The sequence below is a fragment of the Thalassophryne amazonica genome, chromosome 21 (assembly GCF_902500255.1).
Source record: "Thalassophryne amazonica chromosome 21, fThaAma1.1, whole genome shotgun sequence".
Classification (NCBI taxonomy): domain Eukaryota; kingdom Metazoa; phylum Chordata; class Actinopteri; order Batrachoidiformes; family Batrachoididae; genus Thalassophryne; species Thalassophryne amazonica.
The window spans coordinates 11,009,410-11,032,803 of NC_047123.1; the positions used below are offsets into that span (position 1 = coordinate 11,009,410).

Below are 23,394 nucleotides of genomic sequence, written 5' to 3' on the forward strand. Positions count from 1 at the left end.
AAATGAAGATCTTCTAAATGAGTGAGATGCCATTTCCTCTCCAGCTTATGGGTTATCTGCTTTAAACTGCGAGTTTGTGGATTATACCATGGAGTCAGGCACTTCTGATTTAAGGCTCTCTTTTTCAGAGGAGCTACAGCATCCAAAGTTGTGCTAAATGAGGATGTAAAGCTATTGACAAGATAGGCCTCTACTGGTGGTTGGCTCTCACTGCGGTATTGTATCACTTCCTGTTCCGGAGCACAGCGGTGTTTTGCTGTATCTGTTAGCTGTTTAATCTGCGCAGTTAGATTGATCTAGTTAACTAGATAACGATTTGTTTCACAGTGTAATCTTCACGTGCCTTAACTAAAGCACTCCCTCTGCTGAATCACCTCTAAATTATTTACACATTATTCACTTTGTGTGTTTTTAGGAATCCGCTAGCTTAGCGCAGCTACTAGCTCTTAGGCGGTTTAGCATGATGGCTTCTCCTGTCTCTCCCGCACTTTTCTGCTCTGGGTGTGAAATGTTAGTTATTCCTCGGCCTCCTTTAGCAGTAATGGTACTTGTAATAAGTGTAGCTTATTTGTAGCTTTGGAGGCCAGGCTGGGCGAATTGGAGACTTGGCTCCACACCTTTGAAAATCCTACAGCTAGCCAGGCCCCTGTAGTCGGTGCGGACCAAGGTAGCTTAGCCGCCGTTAGTTCCCCTCCAGCAGATCCCGAGCAGCTGGGAAAGCAGGCTGACTGAGTGACTGTGAGGAGGAAGCGTAGTCCTAAACAGAAGCCCCGTGTACACCGCCAACCCGTTCACATCTCTAACCGTTTTTCCCCACTCGGCGACACACCCGCTGAGGAAGAAACTCTGGTTATTGGCGACTCTGTTTTGAGAAATGTGAAGTTAGCGACACCAGCAACCATAGTCAATTGTCTTCCGGGGGCCAGAGCAGGCGACATTGAAGGAAATTTGAAACTGCTGGCTAAGGCTAAGCGTAAATTTGGTAAGATTGTAATTCATGTCGGCAGTAATGACACCTGGTTACGCCAATCGGAGGTCACTAAAATTAATATTGAATCGGTGTGTAACTTTGCAAAAACATTGTCGGACTCTGTAGTTTTCTCTGGGCCCCTCCCCAGTCGGACCGGGAGTGACATGTTTAGCCGCATGTTCTCCTTGAATTGCTGGCTGTCTGAGTGGTGTCCAAAAAATGAGGTGGGCTTCATAGATAATTGGCAAAGCTTCTGGGGAAAACCTGGTCTTGTTAGGAGAGACGGCATCCATCCCACTTTGGATGGAGCAGCTCTCATTTCTAGAAATCTGGCCAATTTTCTTAAATCCTCCAAACCGTGACTATCCAGGGTTGGGACCAGGAAACAGAGTTGTAGTCTTACACACCTCTCTGCAGCTTCTCTCCCCCTGTCATCCCCTCATTACCCCATCCCCATAGAGACGGTGCCTGCTCCCAGACCACCAATAACCAGCAAAAATCTATTTAAGCATAAAAATTAAAAAAGAAAAAATAATATAGCACCTTCAACTGCACCACAGACTAAAACAGTTAAATGTGCTCTATTAAACATTAGGTCTCTCTCTTCTAAGTCCCTGTTAGTAAATTATATAATAATTGATCAACATATTGATTTATTCTGCCTTACAGAAACCTGGTTACAGCAGGATGAATATGTTAGTTTAAATGAGTCAACACCCCCGAGTCACACTAACTGCTTGAATGCTCGTAGCACGGGCCGAGGCGGAGGATTAGCAGCAATCTTCCACTCCAGCTTATTAATTAATCAAAAACCCAGACAGAGCTTTAATTCATTTGAAAGCTTGACTCTTAGTCTTGTCCATCCAAATTGGAAGTCCCAAAAAAACAGTTTTATTTGTTGTTATCTATCGTCCACCTGGTCGTTACTGTGAGTTTCTCTGTGAATTTTCAGACCTTTTGTCTGACTTAGTGCTTAGCTCAGATAAGATAATTATAGTGGGCGATTTTAACATCCACACAGATGCTGAGAATGACAGCCTCAACACTGCATTTAATCTATTGTTAGACTCGATTGGCTTTGCTCAAAATGTAAATGAGTCCACCCACCACTTTAATCATATCTTAGATCTTGTTCTGACTTATGGTATGGAAATTGAAGACTTAACTGTTGCTTTATAAAAAAAAGCCCTCCGTAAAGCTAGGAGATCTTACTACTCATCACTAATTGAAGAAAATAAGAACAACCCCAGGTTTCTTTTCAGCACTGTAGCCAGGCTGACAAAGAGTCAGAGCTCTATTGAGCCGAGTATTCCTTTAACTTTAACTAGTAATGACTTCATGACTTTCTTTGCTAATAAAATTTTAACTATTAGAGAAAAAATTACTCATAACCATCCCAAAGACGTATCGTTATCTTTGGCTGCTTTCAGTGATGCCGGTATTTGGTTAGACTCTTTCTCTCCGATTGTTCTGTCTGAGTTATTTTCATTAGTTACTTCCTCCAAACCATCAACATGTCTATTAGACCCCATTCCTACCAGGCTGCTCAAGGAAGCCCTACCATTAATTAATGCTTCGATCTTAAATATGATCAATCTATCTTTATTAGTTGGCTATGTACCACAGGCTTTTAAGGTGGCAGCAATTAAACCACTACTTAAAAAGCCATCACTTGACCCAGCTATCTTAGCTAATTATAGGCCAATCTCCAACCTTCCTTTTCTCTCAAAAATTCTTGAAAGGGTAGTTGTAAAACAGCTAACTGATCATCTGCAGAGGAATGGTCTATTTGAAGAGTTTCAGTCAGGTTTCAGAATTCATCATAGTACAGAAGCAGCATTAGTGAAGGTTACAAATGATCTTCTTATGGCCTTAGACAGTGGACTCATCTCTGTGCTCATTCTGTTAGACCTCAGTGCAGCTTTTTGATACTGTTGACCATAAAATTTTATTACAGAGATTAGAGCATGCCATAAGTATTAAAGGCACTGCGCTGCAGTGGTTTGAATCATATTTATCTAATAGATTACAATTTGTTCATGTAAATGGGGAATCGTCTTCACAGACTAAGGTTAATTATGGAGTTCCACAAGGTTCTGTGCTAGGACCAATTTTATTCACTTTATACATGCTTCCCTTAGGCAGTATTATTAGACAGCATTGCTTAAATTTTCATTGTTATGCAGATGATACCCAGCTTTATCTATCCATGAAGCCAGAGGACACACACCAATTAGCTAAACTGCAGGATTGTCTTACAGACATAAAGACATGGATGACCTCTAATTTCCTGCTTTTAAACTCAGATAAAACTGAAGTTATTGTACTTGGCCCCACAAATCTTAGAAACATGGTGTCTAACCAGATCCTTACTCTGGATGGCATTACCCTGACCTCTAGTAATACTGTTAGAAATCCTGGAGTCATTTTTGATCAGGATATGTCATTCAATGCGCATATCAAACAAATATGTAGGACTGCTTTTTTGCATTTGCACAATATCTCTAAAATTAGAAAGGTCTTGTCTCAGAGTGATGCTGAAAAACTAATTCATGCATTTATTTCCTCTAGGCTGGACTATTGTAATTCATTATTATCAGGTTGTCCTAAAAGTTCCCTGAAAAGGAACTTCTAACGGGGACTAGAAGGAGAGAGCATATCTCACCCATATTGGCCTCTCTTCATTGGCTTCCTGTTAATTCTAGAATAGAATTTAAAATTCTTCTTCTTACTTATAAGGTTTTGAATAATCAGGTCCCATCTTATCTTAGGGACCTCATAATACGATATCACCCCAATAGAGTGCTTCGCTCTCAGACTGCAGGCTTACTTGTAGTTCCTAGGGTTTGTAAGAGTAGAATGGGAGGCAGAGCCTTCAGCTTTCAGGCTCCTCTCCTGTGGAACCAGCTCCCAATTCGGATCAGGGAGACAGACACCCTCTCTACTTTTAAGATTAGTCTTAAAACTTTCCTTTTTGCTAAAGCTTATAGTTAGGGCTGGATCAGGTGACCCTGAACCATCCCTTAGTTATGCTGCTATAGACTTAGACTGCTGGGGGGTTCTCATGATGCACTGAGTGTTTCTTTCTCTTTTTGCTCTGTATGCACCACTCTGCATTTAATCATTAGTGATTGATCTCTGCTCCCCTTCACAGCATGTCTTTTTCCTGGTTCTCTCCCTCAGCCCCAACCAGTCCCAGCAGAAGACTGCCCCTCCCTGAGCCTGGTTCTGCTGGAGGTTTCTTCCTGTTAAAAGGGAGTTTTTCCTTCCCACTGTTGCCAAGTGCTTGCTCACAGGGCGTCGTTTTGACCGTTGGGGTTTTTCCGTAATTATTGTATGGCTTTGCCTTACAATATAAAGCGCCTTGGGGCAACTGTTTGTTGTGATTTAAATAAAATCAATTTGATTTGATTTGATAATCTATCTCACTCACAGAGTTTAGGTAGCTACTCTGCACTGTGTTATATATGGCATTGAAGAACATAACAAAGAAGGAATCATATCCTTAAACCTAGTTACAGCGCTTTCAGAAAGACTTCTACTGTAATGAAACTTATTCCCCACTGCTGGGTAGTCCATCAGAGTAAATGTAAATGTTATTAAGAAATGATCAGACAGAAGGGAGTTTTCAGGGAATACTGTTAAGTCTTCAATTTCTATGCCATATGTCAGAACAAGATCTAAAGTGTGGCTAAGGTGGTGGGTGGGCTCATTTACATTTTGAGCGAAGCCAACTGAGTCTAATAATAGATTAAATGCAGTGTTGAGGCTGTCATTCTCAGCATCTACAGTAATGACCAGGTGGACGATAGATAACAACAAATAAAACTGGTTTTTGGGACTTCCAATTTGGATTGTCAAGACTAAGAGTCAAGCTTTCAAATGAATTAAAGTTCTGTCTGGGTCTTTGATTAATTAATAAGCTGGAGTGGAAGATTGCTGCTAATCCTCCCCCTCGGCCCGTGCTTCGAGCATTTTGACAGTTAGTGTGACTCGGGGGTGTTGACTCATTTAAACTAACATATTCATCCTGCTGTAACCAGGTTTCTGTAAGGCAGAATAAATCAATATGTTGATCAATTATTATATCATTTACTAACAGGGACTTAGAAAGAGAGAGATCTAATATTTAATAGACCACATTTAACTGTTTTAGTCTGTGGTGCATTTGAAGGTGCTATTTTATTTTTTCTTTTTGAATTTTTATGCTTAAATAGATTTTTGCTGGTTATTGGTGGTCTGGGAGCAGGCACTGTCTCTACGGGGATGGGGTAATGAGGGGATGGCAGGGGGAGAGAAGCTGCAGAGAGGTGTGTAAGACTACAACTCTGCTTCCTGGTCCCAACCCTGGATAGTCATGATTTGGAGGGTTTAATAAAATTGGCCAGATTTCTAGAGATGAGAGCTGCTCCATCCAAAGTGGGATGGATGCCGTCTCTCCTAACAAGACCAGGTTTTCCCCAGAAGCTTTGCCAATTATCTTTGAAGCCCACCTCATTTTTTGGACACCACTCAGACAGCCAGCAATTCAAGGAGAACATGCGGCTAAACATGTCACTCCCGGTCCGATTGGGGAGGGGCCCAGAGAAAACTACAGAGTCCGACATTGTGTTTGCAAAGTTACACACCGATTCAATATTAATTTTAGTGACCTCTGATTGGCGTAACCGGGTGTCATTACTGCCGACGTAAATTACAATCTTACCAAATTTACGCTTAGCCTTAGCCAGCAGTTTCAAATTTCCTTCAATGTCGCCTGCTCTGGCCCCCGGAAGACAATTGACTATGGTTGCTGGTGTCGCTAACTTCACATTTCTCAAAACAGAGTCGCCAATAACCAGAGTTTGTTCCTCGGCGGGTGTGTCGCCGAGTGGGGAAATCAGTTAGCGATGTGAACGGGTTGGTGGTGTACACGGGGCTTCTGTTTAGGACTACGCTTCCTCCTCACAGTCACCCAGCCAGCCTACTTTCCCGGCTGCTCGGGATCTGCTGGGGGACAGCTAATGGCGGCTAAGCTACCTTGGTCTGCACCAACTACAGGGGCCTGGCTAGCTGTAGGATTTTCCAAGGTGCGGAGGCGAGTCTCCAATTCGCCCAGCCTGGCCTCCAAAGCTACGAACAAGCTACACTTATTACAAGTACCGTTACTGCTAAAGGAGGCCGAGGAATAACTAAACTTTTCACAACCAGCGCAGAAAAGTGCGGGAGAGACAGGAGAAGCTGCCATGCTAAACCGGCTAAGAGCTAATAGCTGCGCTAAGCTAGCAGAGTCCTAAAAACACACAAAGTGAAGAATGTGAAAATAATTTAGAGGTGATTCAGCAGAGAGGGTGCTTTAGTTAAGGCACGTGAACATTACACTGTGAAATAAATTGTTATTTAGTTATCTAGATCAGTCTAACTATGCAGATTAAACAGCTAACAGATACAGCAAAATACCGCTGTGCTCTGGAACAGGAAGTGATACAATACCACAGTGAGAGCCAACCTCTAGTAGAGTGCAGTCTGACAACGTTAGAGGTGGGCGATACCGGGAATTTTGGTACCGATCCGATACCAAGTAAATACAGGCGCAGTATCGCCGATATCGATACCAATACCGATACTTTTTCATATTTAAGCTTCACAGATCCAAAGGATCCAAAAGACCTAGGATAGAATTTCACCAAACGTTGTATGTGACAACAAAATACTTTATTATCACAATCAACATTTTTGTTTAAAAAAATATCACTCAACACAACTTAAAACAAAATCTCCTGAGGTAGAGGGCTGACAAACCACAATACAACAAAAGTAACACACCACAACAAAATTGGCTGGCGCCGTTGAGCCACATGACTGCGCAACAACAAAAGACCAGAGCGGGGAGGGTGCGCTGCTCCGTGTTGTGTGACACAGCGCAGCACTGCTCTTATAGACAGAGAGTAGACTTTGATGAATCTGTGTGCGTAGCAGTCAGTGTGTGCGCGAGAGGAAAAAAGCTTGATTATCGATCTTTTTACATGAAGATCTTTCAATATCAATACCAGCGTTGGTATCGATATTAGGATTGATCTACCCACCTCTACCGTTCGTGTAGTACTCTAGTATGACTACGAGAAGTGAGTTGAAGGGACACAATTCAGACGACTAGGCTTTCCTGTCAGATAGGGATTGGAATCAAGAACCCCTTCTGTTTGTGAACGAGGTATTCTGTCGAGATGAGCTGCCCCGTCGAGTTGATCTCCCGTAGCGCAAATCAACAGTTATGTGTGCCGAGCTGAGCTCCCGTCATCTAACAAAAATATTTTGCTTTAAAGACAGAGTGTACATGCAAGTCTTTACTTTTTTAAATTGTAAAAAACACCTTATTACTGTATTTTTATGTAAAGACAAAACTTACGTGGGTTTTCTTCGGTAGTGGAGCTCAACTCAATGGGTGACCGTGTCCCATCAAGATGAGCTCCACCACGCAATTGCGCATATGCACCTCATTCGTTGAGTTGAAAAGTAGAAAACCCACGTAAGTTTTGTCTTTACATAAAAATACAGTGTCTTTTCAATTTAAAAAAATCTTTACACAGCGTCCCAACTTCATTGGAATTGGGGTTGTAGATAAACTCAATGGGGGAGGTGTTAAAGTGCGAGGTAGAGAGAACTGCACGTGTGCAGTTACGTGGTAGAGATCCTCACGACGGGTAGATCATCTAGTCGGAACACCGGTTCCAAATGGTCACTTCCAGTCATATGCCTCAGATGGTATCAGTTCCTCTTATCATCGCCACCATGTTTTTTATACTATAACTACTACATTCGGATTTGCAAAAATTTATGCATTATGACGCCAAACTCTGCACATGCACAAGGAAAATGTCTGAAATGACTCTGGAAACCTTTGTGGATCAACATTTTTCTGCACAGAAAATTCACCAGGAATCAATAAATCTTCAATATCCATAAAATCTAATAAATTCCCCATCGTTATTTACAGATGACGTACGGCCCCTTAGACGCTGCTACCATTTCATGCACTGTATGTCCATCATCTTCTTTGAATTTTCCCTGAAAAGTCTTCTTCTTCAGTTACCAGGCTCCAACTGCCTCATGGTTCAGCGTAGTGTCGTCCGTTCGCACACGAAAAAGGTGGCAGATCAGGGAGTGTACCTACATGTATGTTCCCAAAGTCCGTGATTCCCAAGATAAATTTTCTGTTAACACACATGAAAAAGATTTTCACTTGTTATACCATTTTGTTTTAAACCTCAATTAAAAACTGAAAATGGTCAATAATAAATTGTTTTAAAGAACAGAAATCAACATTTTCCCGACTAATGTTAATTCACCTCCTAAGTTCGTAGGACTTCTACAATCATTCATTCATTAATTTATTTTCTGCTGCTTATCCAGATTGAGGTGGCAGTTGACCAAGCAGCACATCCCAGAAGTCCTCTAACTCTCCCTGGGGGACCCCAAGGTGTTCCTACAGCTCTGTGGTACATGATTAAGGGGGCAGGGGGTGTGGCTTTGGTATGGCAAAAGAGGTACTCATTACAGTATGTGCTCTATAGATCAGGGGAACATAAGACTTTAGAACTGGGTACCCAGTTCTAGGGTAGTGTAGGACGTAAGACCCTTTGTAGTTAATATGCAACTCTATGCAAGAAGCAATGTGATGGTCTTCCTGACTCTCTGGGGACCTTCGTTCCCCAGAGAGATTAGGACGGGCTCTGGCATATGGTCATTAACACACAGGTTGGATTGTTAGTGTCATTTTTTCCCCCTTTGACGGAATCAGTTAAGTCAAACCTAGCAGCTGAACCTCAGAAAATACGGCCAGTCAGTCTACAGCAAACAAATATAATAGTGTTTTACAGGCACCACCAGCATGAAGAGTGTAGGTGTGACCTCTGAGGGGTGTGAGGTGTTTCTCTCCCATCACATCAGTTCTGCTGTGTGAGTGTTGGACAGGTCGACTTCCTCACTAACAAGACAGACGCGACAGATTTTTTCCACTGCTGCAGGAAAATATGAGAAGAAAGAGCAGCAGGATAGAAAGAGAGGTGGAGGTGGAGGAGGAGAAACACTTGACCGGGGCGAGATGGACATTAGACTGTCAGAGCAGCAGACAGGATTCTGTGGGTGGATAGTGACTGGAGTATTTTCAACTCAAACCACCAACAGGGGGATACCTGCAACTTGCAGTTCTGCACTTTATCCATCTTTTTAGTTCCACTACTGTTGCTCCCTCGAATGGTGAGATAATGACAGCTCCAGGTACAGCTTCTGGGAACAAAATTGGCTTAAAAGTATTGCATGCTTCTTTGTCTACAAACACCAGCTGTAGGCATACAGACTATCCCATGATGCATTGAGTGAGGGCTACTTCCAGGCATGTGCACTGGCACATGCATTCCCCTACTGCAATTCAAGCTGAGACATTCAAACCTCTAAGTTCAACCGTTTCCATACCAAAAGAAGTACAGAATAATCACAGTACAGTTTTTTAATATGGTTTGTAGCATCTTTGAAATGGGGTTTTGACCCATCTGGGACACAACATGTTGATGCCACAAGTGCCAGTCATCCTAACTACTATAACTACTACAACAACTGGAACAAATGAAAAGTATATGAGGTCTATTAGATAAGAAACCAACACTTTTATTTTTTTTTAACTATATGGATTTGAATGACATGCGATTACACCAATCATGCTTGAACCCTCCTGCGCATGCCTGAGTTTTTTCACGCGTGTCGGTGACGTCATTTTCCTGTGGGCAGGCCTTGAGTGAGATGTGGTTCAGCCCTCTCGGCTGAATTCCTTTGTTTCACACGCTGCTCGAGACATTGCTTTATCAAAATTTTTTCTGGACCTGTGAGGAATATCTGAGTGGACACTATTCGAGAAATTTAGCTGTTTTTTGGTGAAAAGTTTAATGGTGTTTCTGTCGCTGTAAGGACTTCCCACAGAGCGGGACGTCGCGCAGTGCTTCCAGGCGCCGTCGTCGGCCTGTTTCGACCTGAAAACATCCTAATTTAAGGCTTAATTCACCCAGGATGTCGTGAGAGAACAGAGAAGATTCAGAAGAGGCCGGCATGAGGACTTTATGCGGACATTCCACTGTTTAAGGACATTTTGTAATGAAAGACGTGTGCGCAAATTCACTGAGTCGTTTCCGTGACGACTTCCGAATCTGCGTGTGCCGCGACAGGAAAAACACCTCCGTGTTGAAAACCATTTGTAAAATTCAGGCGGCTTTTGATGGCTTTCAACAAGTGAGTAACTGAGAAATTGTTTAACAGCTTGGGCATGTTCCAACTTGCCCGTTAAGGTTTCCAACGGAGGTGTTTTTCCTGTCGCGACCCCCCGCGGTTGGGTCCGGCCCGACATGCGACTCTGCCCGCACGTTCTTTCATTACAAACTGTCCATTAACAATGGAATGTCTGAATAAACTCCTCATGCCGACTTCTTCTGAAAGTTCTCTGTTCTCTGACGACTTACTGGGTCAACAGAGCCTGAAATGTGAACGTTTTCAACTTGAAACGGCGAGACGCTGCCGCCTCGAAGTGCAGATCGCCATCAGGTGCCGTGGGCCATCCTTAAAGCGACACTACCAGACCAAAATCTCTCATCAGCCGTTAAAATTTTTACCGAAAACCAGCTGAATTTATCAAATGGTGTCCACTCAGTTGTGCCTTACAGTTTTTGAAAAAATTTGTTATCAAACAAAGCAGCAGTCTCTGAGCCATTCCTAAACAATGAAAAAACGATGAGAGGGTGGGCGACTCCTCACTCAAACACTGCCCACAGGCGAATGACGTAACCGACAGGAGTGAAAAAACTCTTGCATGCCCACAAGGGTTCAAGCATGTCTGATGTAATCACACGTGATTCAAATCCATATGGTTTTTGAAAAAAAATAATAAGGTCGGATACTTTTCTAACAGACCTCGTACATTGTGAGGTGGATATATCACTCCATAACATAATCACTTTGAAGAGTAAAGCACAAGAATGAAGTACTCCTGTGTACTAGGCCCTGAGGCCCTTTGACACCCATGTTTAGCCACGGATATCATGAAGAGAATGAAAGTCTACGATTCCCCCTGGATGGGACACCAGTCCATCAAAGGTTACTTTGCAAGTCAGTGCCAGTCCCCATTTCCAGCTGGGTGAACTGGGACAATACAGAAGTGTCTTCTCCAAGGACCCAAGCAGGTAGGATGACCAGAAATCGAACCCAAGTCTGCATATCGGTCACCCAACTGACCTGCTGTGCATATTCAAGGAAAATGAGGTGGGCTTCATAGATAATTGGCAAAGCTTCTGGGGAAAACCTGGTCTTGTTAGGAGAGACAGCATCCATTCCACTTTGGATGGAGCAGCTCTCATTTCTAGAAATCTGGCCAATTTTATTAAACCCTCCAAACCGTGACTATCCAGGGTTGGGACCAGGAAGCAGAGTTGTAGTCTTACACACCTCTCTGCAGCTTCTCTCCCCCTGCCATCCCCCAATACCCCATTCCCATAGAGACGGTGCCTGCTCCCAGATGACCAACAACCAGTAAAAATCTATTTAAGCATAAAAATTCAAAAAGAAAAAATAATATAGCACCTTCAACTGCACCACAGACTAAAACAGTTAAATGTGGTCTATTAACCATTAGTTCTCTCTCTTCTAAGTCCCTGTTGGTAAATGATATAATAATTGATCAACATATTGATTTATTCTGCCTTACAGAAACCTGGTTACAGCAGGATGAATATGTTAGTTTAAATGAGTCAACACCCCCGAGTCACACTAACTAACTGTCAGAATGCTCGTAGCACGGGCCGAGGCGGAGCATTAGCAGCAACCTTCCACTCCAGCTTATTAATTAATCAAAAACCCAGACAGAGCTTTAATTCATTTGAAAGCTTGACTCTTAGTCTTGTCCATACAAATTGGAAGTCCCAAAAACCAGTTTTATTTGTTATCTATCATCCAACTGGTTGTTACTGTAAGTTTCTCTGTGAATTTTCAGACCTTTTGACCTTTTGGCGATTTTAACATCCACATAGATGCTGAGAATGACAGCCTCAACACTGCATTTAATCTATTATTAGACTCAATTGGCTTTGCTCAAAATGTAAATGAGTCCACCCACCACTTTAATCATACTTTAGATCTTGTTTTGACTTATGGTATGGAAATTGAAGACTTAACAGTATTCCCTGAAAACCCTCTTCTGTCTGATCATTTCTTAATAACATTTACATTTACTTTAATGGACTACCCAGCAGTGGGGAATAAGTTTCATTACAGTAGAAGTCTTTCGGAAAGTGCTGTAACTAGGTTTAAGGATATGATTCCTTCTTTGTTATGTTCTCCAGTGCCATATACCAACACAGTGCAGAGTAGCTACCTAAACTCTGTGAGTGAGATAGATTATCTTGTCAATAGTTTTACATCCTCATTGAAAACAACTTTGGATGCTGTAGCTCCTCTGAAAAAGAGAGCCTTAAATCATAAGTGCCTGACTCTGTGGTATAACTCACAAACCCGCAGCTTAAAGCAGATAACCCGTATGTTGGAGAGGAAATGGCGTCTCACTAATTTAAAGATCTTCACTTAGCCTGGAAAAAGAGTCTGTTGCTCTATAAAAAAGCCCTCCGTAAAGCTAGGACATCTTACTACTCATCACTAATTGAAGAAAATAAGAACAACCCCAGGTTTCTTTTCAGCACTGTAGCCAGGCTGACAAAGAGTCAGAGCTCTATTGAGCCGAGTATTCCTTTAACTTTCACTAGTAATGACTTCATGACTTTCTTTGCTAATAAAATTTTAACTATTAGAGAAAAAAAAATTACTCATAACCATCCCAAAGACATATCGTTATCTTTGGCTGCTTTCAGTAATGCTGGTATTTGGATAGACTCTTTCGCTCCGATTGTTCTGTTTGAGTTATTTTCATTAGTCACTTCCTCCAAACCATCAACATGTCTATTAGACCCCATTCCTACCAGGCTGCTCAAGGAAGCCCTACCATTATTTAATGCTTCGATCTTAAATATGATCAATCTATCTTTATTAGTTGGCTATGTACCACAGGCTTTTAAGGTGGCAGTAATTAAACCATTACTTAAAAAGCCATCACTTGACCCAGCTATCTTAGCTAATTATAGGCCAATCTCCAACCTTCCTTTTCTCTCAAAAATTCTTGAAAGGGTAGTTGTAAAACAGCTAACTGATCATCTGCAGAGGAATGGTCTATTTGAAGAGTTTCAGTCAGGTTTCAGAATTCATCATAGTACAGAAGCAGCATTAGTGAAGGTTGCCAATGATCTTCTTATGGCTTTAGACAGTGGACTCATCTCTGTGCTTGTCCTGTTAGACCTCAGTGCTGCTTTTGATACTGTTGACCATAAAATTTTATTACAGAGATTAGAGCATGCCATAGGTATTAAAGGCACTGCGCTGCGGTGGTTTGAATCATATTTATCTAATAGATTACAATCTGTTCATGTAAATGGAGAGTCTTCTTCACAGACTAAGGTTAATTATGGAGTTCCACAAGGTTCTGTGCTAGGACCAATTTTATTCACTTTATACATGCTTCCCTTAGGCAGTATTATTAGAAAGCATTGCTTAAATTTTCATTGTTACACAGATGATACCCAGCTTTATCTATCCATGCAGCCAGAGGACACACACCAATTAGTTAAACTGCAGGATTGTCTTACAGACATAAAGACATGGATGACCTCTAATTTCCTGCTTTTAAATTCAGATAAAACTGAAGTTATTGTACTTGGCCCCACAAATTTTAGAAACATGGTGTCTAACCAGAGCCTTACTGGATGGCATTACCCTGACCTCTAGTAATACTGTGAGAAATCTTGGAGTCATTTTTGATCAGGATATGTCATTCAATGCGCATATTAAACAAATATGTAGGACTGCTTTTTTACATTTGCGCAATATCTCTAAAATTAGAAAGGTCTTGTCTCAGAGTGATGCTGAAAAACTAATTCATGCATTTATTTCCTCTAGGCTGGACTATTGTAATTCATTATTATCAGGTTGTCCTAAAAGTTCCCTGAAAAGCCTTCAGTTAATTCAAAATGCTGCAGCTAGAGTACTGACGGGGACTAGAAGGAGAGAGCATATCTCACCCATATTGGCCTCTCTTCATTGGCTGTTAATTCTAGAATAGAATTTAAAATTCTTCTTCTTACTTATAAGGTTTTGAATAATCAGGTCCCATCTTATCTTAAGGACCTCTTAGTATCATATCACCCCAATAGAGCGCTTCGCTCTCAGACTGCAGGCTTACTTGTAGTTCCTAGGGTTTTTAAGAGTAGAATGGGAGGCAGAGCCTTCAGCTTTCAGGCTCCTCTCCTGTGGAACCAGCTCCCAATTCGGATTAGGGTGACAGACACCCTCCCTACTTTTAAGATTAGGCTTAAAACTTTCCTTTTTGCTAAAGCTTATAGTTAGGGCTGGATCAGCTGACCCTGAACCATCCCTTAGTTATGCTGCTATAGACTTAGACTGCTGGGGGGTTCCCATGATGCACTGAGTGTTTCTTTCTCTTTTTGCTCTGTATGCACCACTCTGCATTTAATCATTAGTGATTGATCTCTGCTCCCCTCCACAGCATGTCTTTTTCCTGGTTCTCTCCCTCAGCCCCAACCAGTCCCAGCAGAAGACTGCCCCTCCCTGAGCCTGGTTCTGCTGGAGGTATCTTCCTGTTAAAAGGGAGTTTTTCCTTCCCACTGTAGCCAAGTGCTTGCTCACAGGAGGTCGTTTTGACCGTTGGGGTTTTTCTGTAATTATTGTATGGCTTTTGCCTTGCAATATAAAGCGCCTTGGGGCAACTGTTGTTGTGATTTGGCGCTATATAAATAAAATTGATTTGATTTGATTTGATTTGATCTGTATTTTGTGACTCAAGAGCTGATACCAGCCGGAGAGTCCATCTCAAAAACTTCAAATTCGTCTTCTCTGGAGCTGAGCTTTAACTGCTTTCTCTGTCTTCACAGACATTTGGTCCTATTTGGTCCATAACAAACACCTCATTCCTCATCATGCCGAGCTGATGATGTGGTTAACCAATGACTGATCCACACCAGTTGTTTTGGTTTCGGAAGTTTTACATTTTCTTCTGGGTCAAGAAACAGACAAATACATCTGAGCTCTTGCAACTCAAATTGACCTGTAGTCCTGTAAAGTTTAACAAAGTTTCTACTTGTTTTTGAGGTTTTGTTCTTTTCCGTTTTTAGCATGAATGCTGCCGTCTATCAGACATGTACAGAGAAAATTAAGTCTTCAAAAGGAAATGTATGTAATATGATATTATTTGGAATAAATTGTGAAATAATTTTTAAAACTACACATACCTCTTCAACCGCTTATCTGGGATCAGGTCGTGGGGGCAACAGCTCCGGGAGGGGACCCCAAACGTCCCTTTCCTGGGCCACATTAACCACCTCTGACTGGGGGAACCTGAGGATTTCCAGGACGAAGTGGAGATATAATCTTTCCGCCTCATCCTGGTAGCATGGCCCAAGCAGAGGGTCACCCCTTTGAGTCTGGTCTGCATGAGGTTTCTTCCTCCAGTCATCAGAGGGAGTTTTTCCTTACCACTGTTGCCTGTGTTCTTGCTCTAGGGGTTGGCAAGGTTAGACTTTACTTGTGTGAAGCGCCTTGAGGCAGCTTTGTTGTGATTTGGTGCTATATAAATTAAATAAATTGAATAAATTGAGTGCAGCTGAGTTTTCTTGAGGAAAACGCTGAACCCGTTCACTCCTCAGACCTGGGGCACAGTGTCGTTTTAACTGCACGCAAATGTGGGTTAAAGCTGTTGAGAACGGAGTCGGTAATGCGCGTCGATAAAAACGTGATATCTGACTGCTGCTTGGTGATCTCTCGGTTTTCTGGTCGGCTCGTGGAGACGTTCTGCTTCTCAGTTCAGCTGTCAGCCACAGTTCATGAACCCGAACCCACACACGCTGTTCTCTTACTTGACACCGTCACAGGCTCGTTTTAACCAGCGTGTGCGATTAGAACAAAAACATGCATTTTTACTGTACTTCTCTGGGAGACGAGGTTTTGGGTTTCAGTGATTTATGATGCGTTTACAGCAGAACTGATTTGATCCAGACGAGTGATTTCTCTCTCTTTCTCTCTCTCTCTTTCTCTCTTTCTCTCTGTGTCTGTCTGATCTTTTCTTTCTTTCACTTTGGCAGAAAACTTTGGCATCGAGAACCAGCTTTTCAAAGGTATTGGTCAAAACAAAACACTCTGTGTTCATGACATTATCATCTTACACTCAGTGTTTTCACTTTTAATTCAAATTTTGCATGTTTTAAAGTGATGATTTATTTTATTTTGAATTATTCTTTGGTCATCATAATATTAAAGCAAATTTGATTGGTAAAAACCACCAAGGTCATATCACGTGTTATTGGATTATGGACAAACATACGTATGGAGCGATGTTCATAAAACGCAGTGTATGTGTGCGGTGAGAGTCACGACAGAACGCATTAAAATTTTTATAAATCTTCGACAAAAATTTCACATTAACCTTACAGCCATTTTTTATACATTGTCCCTAGATTTTCAGAGCCCACAAGTAACTGGACAAACTAAAAATAAGACTTTTTAATTAAAAAACCCATAAAAGTTACAGACTTTTATGGGTTTTTTTAATTAAAAAGTCTTATATTTAAGTTTGTCCAGTTACTTATGGGCTGTGTTCAGGGGACAGGAACATGAAGATTCCAGATCACTGAAAGTATTTTGGACTTGATTGGCTTCAATCATGAAGAAATTCACACAGTGCAGTGTTGTGTAGTAAATCTGTCTGGAATACCCAGCAAACAATTCACTTTTTAGTAATGATGGTGTCATAAAGTGATTTTTCCCAATGTATCACTGTAGACTTCCAGAAATACAACCTTTTTTTATACACAGTGTGTTTGCTGGGTAGGCAAAATCTGATTGACTGTGCAAAAAGAACATTGGTGAGGGAAGCCACCAAGACACCCAAACCACTCTCAGTGTGTTTTTGGCTTCTGTGGCTGTGATTGAAGAAGCGGTTCAAAGTGCACCACCAGTCACAGCTTCATGGTGGACTGGAACAGAGACTCGTTTTCATACAAGATAACTCATCAAAACTAGGCTCAGGTTTCCCGAGTGCCTTTGGGCAAACTGTGAGTAGAATTTCTTACCTTATATTTAAGTAAATGCATTTGTGTGCCCCACTACTGTGGAGCACGGTTTTTCAAATCACAGGCACAGACACTGTGGCTTATGTACATGTGATTTAAATCTAAAAAAAAAAAAAAAAAAAAAAACTTTCTTCACATTGTCATTATGGGGTACTGTGTAGAATTTTGAGGGGAAAAAATGAAATTCATCCACTTTGGAATAAGTGCTGTGAATACTTTCTGGATGCACCGTATAAATCCTTGACAGTTGTCTGGGTGTCTTGGCTTCCTTGTGCAATCACTCAAGTAATTAGTTTAAAAAAACCCCCCAGCTAATTATGAAACACTCCTGAGTGTGTTGTTGCTTCAGGACTTATTTTTCTGCTCTGAAAGAGATCAAAAACATTTTTTTTTTTTGTAAGATTTTTTGAAGTGGATGTGAGTTTTAAATAATCCCAGGAGTTTCTTGCATGTTTTACACTTCACTGATAAAATAAACCCCCGAAGCAATTCATGTGCTGATCGGCTTTTATTTTGTTCTGTTTTCCAGAAGAGGATCTTACTGGTGAGGAGGAGGAAATGCCTTCATTTAGAGGTGATGACCCACAAATGCATGCACGCAAGTATAACATCAACAAACAAGAACATCTGTATTTATTTATTTGGTCGTGAAGGACACAGTGCACATGCACATGCACATGCATAGCTTCTCTACCAGCACCTGAGTGTCCCGGGTTAGACACACTCATCATCTTCAAAAGCTTCAAACATCTGAATATTTTAGCGGTGATTCAGACAGAAAACATATAAACTGTTCTGCACATCTGGACTGTGGCGGACGGCCACCAGGGGGCGATTTCTGAGAAAATAAAATTTCTATTTTTCATAATTATGTATTTAAAATGTGCTCAGTGACATGCAATTCCAAAATCAATAAACGTGGAAGCAATATCATAGTAGAGCAACAGCTTCCTTTTTCCTGCTTCCTAAATCTGCATTTTTCACTGTAGATTTAGTGACACCATTTATGGCTCAAAATATACATTTCATTCACATTACAACCTCAAACACAGCAAGGGACAGCAGAATTATCACTGCGGAATAATGTTGTGTTCATGTGGCATTGGAAATTTCAGCTTCATAATAGCAAACCAAATGGAAATATCTTATTTAACCTTATAGGCCTGATTTACTGAAAATTTGTGAGTGTTACAACCCCTGGCAAAAATTATGGAATCACCGGCCTCAGAGGATGTTCATTCAGTTGTTTAATTTTGTAGAAAAAAAGCCGATCACAGACATGACACAAAACTAAAGTCATTTCAAATGGCAACTTTCTGGCTTTAAGAAACACTATAAGAAATCAAGAAAAAAGATTGTGGCAGTCAGTAACGGTTACTTTTTTGGACCAAGTAGAGGAAAAAAATATGGAATCACTCAATTCTGAGGAAAAAATTATGGAATCACCCTGTAAATTTTCATCCCCCAAATTAACACCTGCATCAAATCAGATCTGCTCATTGACATTGACCCTATGTGTCTTTTTGCAAGGAATGTTTTTGCAGTTTTTTGCTCTATGGCAAGATGCATTATCATCTTGAAAAATGATTTCATCATCCCCAAACATCCTTTCAATTGTCCAAAATATCAACGTAAACTTGTGCATTTATTGATGATGTAATGACAGCCATCTCCCCAGTGCCTTTACCTGACATGCAGCCCCATATCATCAATGACTGTGAAAATTTACATGTTCTCTTCAGGCAGTCATCTTTATAAATCTCATTGGAAAGGCACCAAACAAAAGTTCCAGCATCATCACCTTGCCCAATGCAGATTCGAGATTCATCACTGAATATGACTTTCATCCAGTCATCCACAGTCCACGATTGCTTTTCCTTAGCCCATTGTAACCTTGTTTTTTTCTGTTTATGTGTTAATGATGCCTTTCATTTAGCTTTTCTGTATGTAAATCCCATTTCCTTTAGGCGGATCCTTACAGTTCGGTCACAGACGTTGACTCCAGTTTCCTCCCATTCGTTCCTCATTTGTTTTGTTGTACATTTTTCGATTTTTGAGACATATTGCTTTAAGTTTTCTGTCTTGACGCTTTGATGTCTTCCTTGGTCTACCAGTATGTTTGCCTTTAACAACCTTCCCATGTTGTTTGTATTTGGTCCAGAGTTTAGACACAACTGACTGTGAACAACCAACATCTTTTGCAACATTGCGTGATGATTTACTCTCTTTTAAGAGTTTGATAATCCTCTCCTTTGTTTCAATTGACATCTCTCGTGTTGGAGCCATGATTCATGTCAGTCCACTTGGTGCAACAGCTCTCCAAGGTGTGTTCACTCCTTTTTAGATGCAGACTAACGAGCAGATCTGATATGATGCAGGTGTTAGTTTTGGGGATGAAAATTTACAGGGTGATTCCATAATTTTTTCCTCAGAATTGAGTGATTCCATATTTTTTTCCTCTGCTTGGTCTAAAAAAGTAACCGTTACTGACTGCCACAATCTTTTTTTCTTGATTTCTTATAGTGTTTCTTAAAGCCAGAAAGTTGCCATTTGAAATGACTTTAGTTTTGTGTCATGTCTGTGATCTGCTTTTTTTCTACAAAATTAAACAACTGAATGAACATCCTCTGAGGCCGGTGATTCCATAATTTTTGCCAGGGGTTGTAGAATGTGCACAAACACCATAACCCCTGTAAAAAATTGTGCATTCTGATTTACTAACAGTACATCCTTCAAGTGTGCCCTATGTGCATTGTTCATTGACTCATTTGCCTTCATAAATATGCAACCTGGGGTGAGTCCACTCGCGTGCACAAAGCTATGGTGTTGAATATGAAAATAGGCCTATTTTATTGGGCTGAAATTGCATCTGTAATTTAGTACATTCGAAAATTTGGTGAAAGCTTTCTCAATGTTGCATGGTCAATGTATGTAAGCATAAATCTGATTGATAGTCATTCCCATTTTACATGAGCTGTTTGGATATGCATTTCTTTGTTTTCACTCAATAATCTTATTTAATACAGAAAACACCACAATTAAGCATTAATTTATTGTGGCTTATTTTATAATTAATTGAAACATCCACTGCCAAAATAACATGAAATATGACATTTATCATGTCTTTCTGTGTAATAGAAATAAAACTAGAAGGTCTTGTGCATATTTGACAGCAGTCACCATCTCAGTCTTTGGTCAGACTGTGGGCAGTTCCACAGACAGCCACTGATATATAAACATATGCAAATGATTTCATTGTATATCACATCCTCTGTGATTATGTTAAAGTGAAGAAAAGATTCAGTGACATTTTCAGTTACAATGTCTACGCCATGTTCCAACCCACTGTCACATACACAATTATTCTTAGAAAAGCAACCGCAAAATGGTCGCAAATGTTCTAAAACAACCGGGACAAACTATGTGCACACTTGTCTTTAGAGATAAAATACATATGTGGACTTGCAACACTGTTCTCTTAATTAATGCTTAATTTTACATTGTGGTACACTGTGAAACGTACTACACGGGGTGCTACTTAATGTGTCAAATAGTTATACATATCATATTTTGTACTAAGTATTGTTGATTAGAAACAAGTCTCGCAATTTTTCAGTGATATAATGATTATGTTTATTGACAGAAACATGATTTTGCTGGTCAGAACTTTAACTGTACCTACAAGATAAATGTTAGAATTTTAACAATTGTTAAAAAAAAGCCGATCATCATCTTTAAATAATGTGGACTTATTGTTGGGAAAGTGTAGGTACACGGACCCACAACAGGGGGCGCAAATGAACGGACAATGGAGGAAGTCAAATAACAACACTTTACTGTTGTGAAAGGGCACAACAAACACAACAGATCACAACAATAGACAAAAAGTCAAATCACAAAAGGTGTCGTGTGGGCAGGCTCGAAGATAGGAGACGTCTGTCCAAAGCAGAACCGGAACCACACGATTTCCTCCGCAACCAGACCCCGGGAATACTGGAGCCGGCAAGTCCCGAACTCCCAGGTGGCCACTGCCTCCGCGTGTCGTACTGCTGGCGAGGAACAAAAAACAATTAAATGTGGGCACGTATGCACCCAGCAATCCACACGGCAGGAAAACCAACTCCACCTCTTGTTGGAAAAAGAGTCTGCTATACAATACACAAAGTCACAAAAGGTTACTGTCGAAAAAATCTGACAGCCAGCTGAGAACGTTACCTTCCTGGTAAAGCGATATCTCGGCAAAGAGGTGGAGATGACGTCTTGCTGATATACCAATGCTGATCAGATGAGTGGTGACAGCTGTCATAGGTGATGAGTGTCAGCTGTCACCCCGGCTACTCCTGTGAGGCGGCAGCGCCCTCTGGTGCCTGGAGCCCGCACTCCAGGCAGGGTGCCCTCTGGTGGTGGTGGGCCAGCAGTACCTCCTCTTCAGCGGCCCACACAACAGGACCCCCCCCTCAACGGGCACCTCCTGGTGCCCAACCAGGCTTGTCCGGGTGGCGGCGGTAGAAATCGGCCAGGAGGGCCGGGTCCAGGATGAAGCTCCTCTTCACCCAGGAGCGTTCTTCAGGTCCGTACCCCTCCCAATCCACCAAATACTGGAAGCCCCAGCCCATCCTACGGACGTCTAAGAGCCGGCGCACAGTCCAAGCCGGCTCGCCATCGATGATCCGGGCAGGAGGTGGTGCCGGACCCGGAGTACAGAGGGGTGAGGTGTGATGGGGCTTGATCCGGGACACGTGGAAAACGGGATGGATCTGGACTGAGTACCTTGATGATTTTAAACGGACCGATATACCGGTCCTGCAGCTTAGGGGAGTCCACTTGAAGGGGAATGTCCTTAGTAGACAACCACACTGCCTGCCCTGGCCGGTACGTAGGGGCCGGGGTCTGCCGACGGTCTGCATGGGCCTTCGTCCTCATCCGGGCCCTCAGCAAGGCAGAACGGGTGGCACGCCACACCCGACGGCACTTCCGTAGGTGGGCCTGGACCGAGGGCACACCGACCTCTCCCTCAACCACCGGAAACAAAGGAGGTTGGTACCCCAGGCATACCTCGAAAGGGGAGAGGCCGGTGGCTGACGACACCTGGCTGTTATGGGCATACTCGATCCAGGCCAGATGGGTACTCCAGGCCGCCGGGTGCGCGGCTGTCACGCAACGCAGGGCCTGCTCCATCTCCTGATTGGCCCGTTCTGCTTGCCCGTTGATCTGGGGATGATACCCGGATGAGAGACTCACCGTGGCCCCCAGTTCCCGGCAGAAGCTCCTCCAGACGTGCGAGGAGAACTGGGGACCGTGATCGGAGACGATGTCTGTTGGGATCCCATGCAACCGGATGACGTGGGGGACCAGGAGGTCCGCTGTCTCCTGGGCCGTCGGGAGCTTCGGGAGGGCCACGAAGTGGGCCGCCTTGGAGAATCGGTCCACTATCGTGAGGATGGTGGTGTTGCCCTGGGACGGCGGGAGGCCCGTGACAAAATCCAGGCCGATGTGGGACCAGGGGCGATGGGGCACGGGCAGCGGCTGGAGCAGTCCCGAAGCCCTGCGATGGTCAGCCTTGCCCCTGGCGCAGGTGGTGCAGGCCTGGATATAATCCCGGACGTCGGCCTCTAGGGACGCCCACCAGAAGTGCTGCCGGACAACTGCCATGGTTCTTCGCACCCCTGGATGACAGGAGAGCTTAGAGCCGTGACAGAAGTCCAGAACTGCAGCCCTAGCTTCTGGTGGGACGTAGAGTCTGTTCTTCGGCCCAGTTCCGGGGTCCGGGCTTCGTGCCAGGGCCTCCCGGACGGTTCTCTCTACGTCCCAGGTAAGGGTGGCCACGATAGTGGACTCCGGGATGATGGGTTCTGGTGGATCCGACAACTCCGTTTTGACTTCATCTTCATGTACCCGGGACAAGGCATCTGATCTCTGGTTTTTGGTCCCGGGACGGTAGGTGATCCGGAAGTCAAAACGGCCGAAGAACAGTGACCAGCGGGCTTGCCTGGGGTTCAGCCGCTTGGCGGTCCTGATATACTCCAGGTTCCGGTGGTCAGTGAAAACCGTGAATGGCACGGACGTTCCCTCCAACAGATGTCTCCACTCTTAAAGAGCCTCTTTCACCGCAAGGAGTTCTCGATTGCCGACGTCATAGTTCCGTTCGGCCGGGGTCAACCTGCGGGAAAAATAGGCACACGGGTGAAGGACCTTATCGGTCTTCCCGCTCTGGGAAAGCAC

General features: G+C 42.7%; 1 protein-coding gene across 1 annotated transcript in view; it reads left to right on the forward strand.

The window, feature by feature from the left end:
- scara3 (scavenger receptor class A, member 3) overlaps window positions 1-23,394 on the forward strand; it is a 71,810-nt gene that overhangs the window by 24,047 nt on the left and 24,369 nt on the right. The window contains 2 exon segments of the mRNA XM_034162141.1: window positions 16,186-16,218; window positions 17,702-17,746. Coding sequence (XP_034018032.1) covers window positions 16,186-16,218; window positions 17,702-17,746 — 78 coding nt within the window.